Consider the following 2,117-nt stretch of genomic DNA (forward strand, 5'->3'; position numbering starts at 1 on the left):
TATATATATATAAATGATGACGTACTGTTCTTTTGTACTCGTTGCGTGTGTTGCGAATCGAATTGGTATATCTATCGAAAGTTTCGCGATTCCATTCACGACGAGGCTTATTCTCACTGTTGATGACAGGCGACCAGAGTCTCGGTCTGGTAGCCGGAAGAGAGAAGGTCCCACGATCGCCGTGAATCGGCGACTATCGAAATTAAAAGTCCACCGGTAGTGTGGTACATCGGACGATTTGCATCAGAGTCATTTTTATGCGAATCACAGAATGACGCAGCATCGGCAATATCGCTGCCGAGATGCCCCCGCGCTTGGAGGTGGTGTCACTGGCGCGAAGTACGCATGAACTTTAATGTTCGGCAAATGTGTCTGAAATAAAAGAAACGGGTAGTTCGTTAATGAGAGTTACGAACTTAATTGATTTAGATCTTTACGATGATTCTTTGACACGTCACTTGATTCATAACATTTTTCATTTTATCAGAATAGATAGATAATGAAAGAGATGATAATTATGAGATGTTATGATACGATACTCTGAGTCTACGTATGCCAGCTCTGGTGATTAGCTGACAATCGTATAGTTCGATGCGCTCGAGATTATGGCAGGCCTGTAGAAGGTGATCAAGGCTAGCATCTGTGATAAGGGGACAATTGTCCAATTCCAACACCGCTAGATGCTCCGCTGCGCACGGCGAAAGGGCCAATTGTCGAATGCCCTCATCGGTGATCAGTTCACAGTGAGACAAACTCTACGTTCAGAAAGTTATCAATTCGAAGGATGAATTTCTTGGTTGCAAAAGATATATGTCTGATATTAGATAATCATAAATTTTCTCACCAATTTTTCCAATCTGGGACAGCCCATGGATAAATGAATGAGGGTGGCATCCGTTATTAAAAGGCACTCTTCCAGGTCCATCTTTTCTAATAATCTGCAATTCTGAAAGACGAAAGAAATGTATCGTTGACTAAGGATTACTTATACGTTTTAGATTATATAACAGATTTTTCAATTTTACGAACGATCAACTCACTTTTGCAAGAGCTTGAAAGCCTGCATCGGTGAAATGAGTGCAAGCCACACATTCGAGCACGCTAAGGAGTGGACAATGTTGCGCTAACGTGACCAGAGACGCATCCGTTAGATTTGGACAGTTCGATAGGCAAACGTAATGCAATCTTGGACATTGTTCGCTGAGTTCTCTGACCGCATCGTCTGTTATGTTCTGCAACGAATCTGTTTTCATAAACCGCGCTCTCAGATAGAAGATAGTTACATAACTAATATGTCAGGTTCAGCATCGGAAGAGGAAAAGAGTTTGACGGATGTTCTAACGATTAAAAATTATATAAATCCATCGCACGAGAAATTTCATACATTTCACGTTCTTTACGACGCTCAACCCATAATTTTTGCACTCGTATACTTGCCCGTATCGCGGTGAACTTACGATCAATCGGATCGAGAATTAGACAAAATATTCTGACGATCGAAGATCAACAAGGTTTGTTGGGCAAATCATACGAATAGTGAAATCATGTTAATTGATATTTGCAAATACCCTGCATTCGTGTAAATTGATCGCCTCCAAATTGGTGCAATAACGAGCCAAACATGTGACACCTCTGTCCGTTAACTGACGGCATCCTTTGCATAGAAAGCTACGTAGTTGTCTGCAACCTCTCACCAGTGCTTCCACTCCGTTATCGGTAAGTAACTCACACCAGGATAGATTAATGTGAGTGAGAAGCGAACAGCCTTTCGAGAGGTTCTTCATGGAGATGTCCGATATCTCGGGACACGAGTCCAAGTTCAGTCGTTGGAGTTTCGGACAATAAGAGCTTAGGGCCGCGCAGGTAGCGTCCGAGATCTTTTTACATTGGCTCAGATTCAGTTCCTCGATGTTAGTACACGACTCAGCCAATGTAAGCATTGAATTGTTCCCAATGCTCTGACATCCCCTGAGAGAGAGCTGCCTTAAAAACCCACCGCATCGTCTCGATATATTTACTATAACTGATTCCTGTGTTTCGAACATTTTTTCACAATTAGAGCTTCCGACAAACGAAACGCGAGATTGATTTTCTTTTTTTTTTTTTTTTTTTTTTTT

The 2,117-nt window shown here is 41.8% G+C and overlaps 1 protein-coding gene across 3 annotated transcripts in view; it reads right to left on the reverse strand.

The window, feature by feature from the left end:
- Window positions 1-2,117, reverse strand: part of LOC102678611 (F-box/LRR-repeat protein 20) — a 6,920-nt gene continuing 4,803 nt past the window's right edge. For 2 of the 3 annotated variants that reach the window (XM_006609501.2, XM_006609502.2), the window contains 5 exons: window positions 1,569-2,030; window positions 1,041-1,232; window positions 845-946; window positions 540-755; window positions 1-372 (listed from right to left, as the gene is read on the reverse strand). In XM_006609501.2, coding sequence (XP_006609564.1) covers window positions 265-372; window positions 540-755; window positions 845-946; window positions 1,041-1,232; window positions 1,569-2,030 — 1,080 coding nt within the window. In that variant the 3' untranslated portion in view covers window positions 1-264. Of the gene's footprint in view, window positions 373-539; window positions 756-844; window positions 947-1,036; window positions 1,233-1,568; window positions 2,031-2,117 lie in introns of those variants that run through there. The other variant, XM_031515143.1, reaches the window with a different exon arrangement.

Source organism: Apis dorsata, unplaced genomic scaffold (assembly GCF_000469605.1).
Source record: "Apis dorsata unplaced genomic scaffold, Apis dorsata 1.3 scaffold_57, whole genome shotgun sequence".
NCBI lineage: Eukaryota > Metazoa > Arthropoda > Insecta > Hymenoptera > Apidae > Apis > Apis dorsata.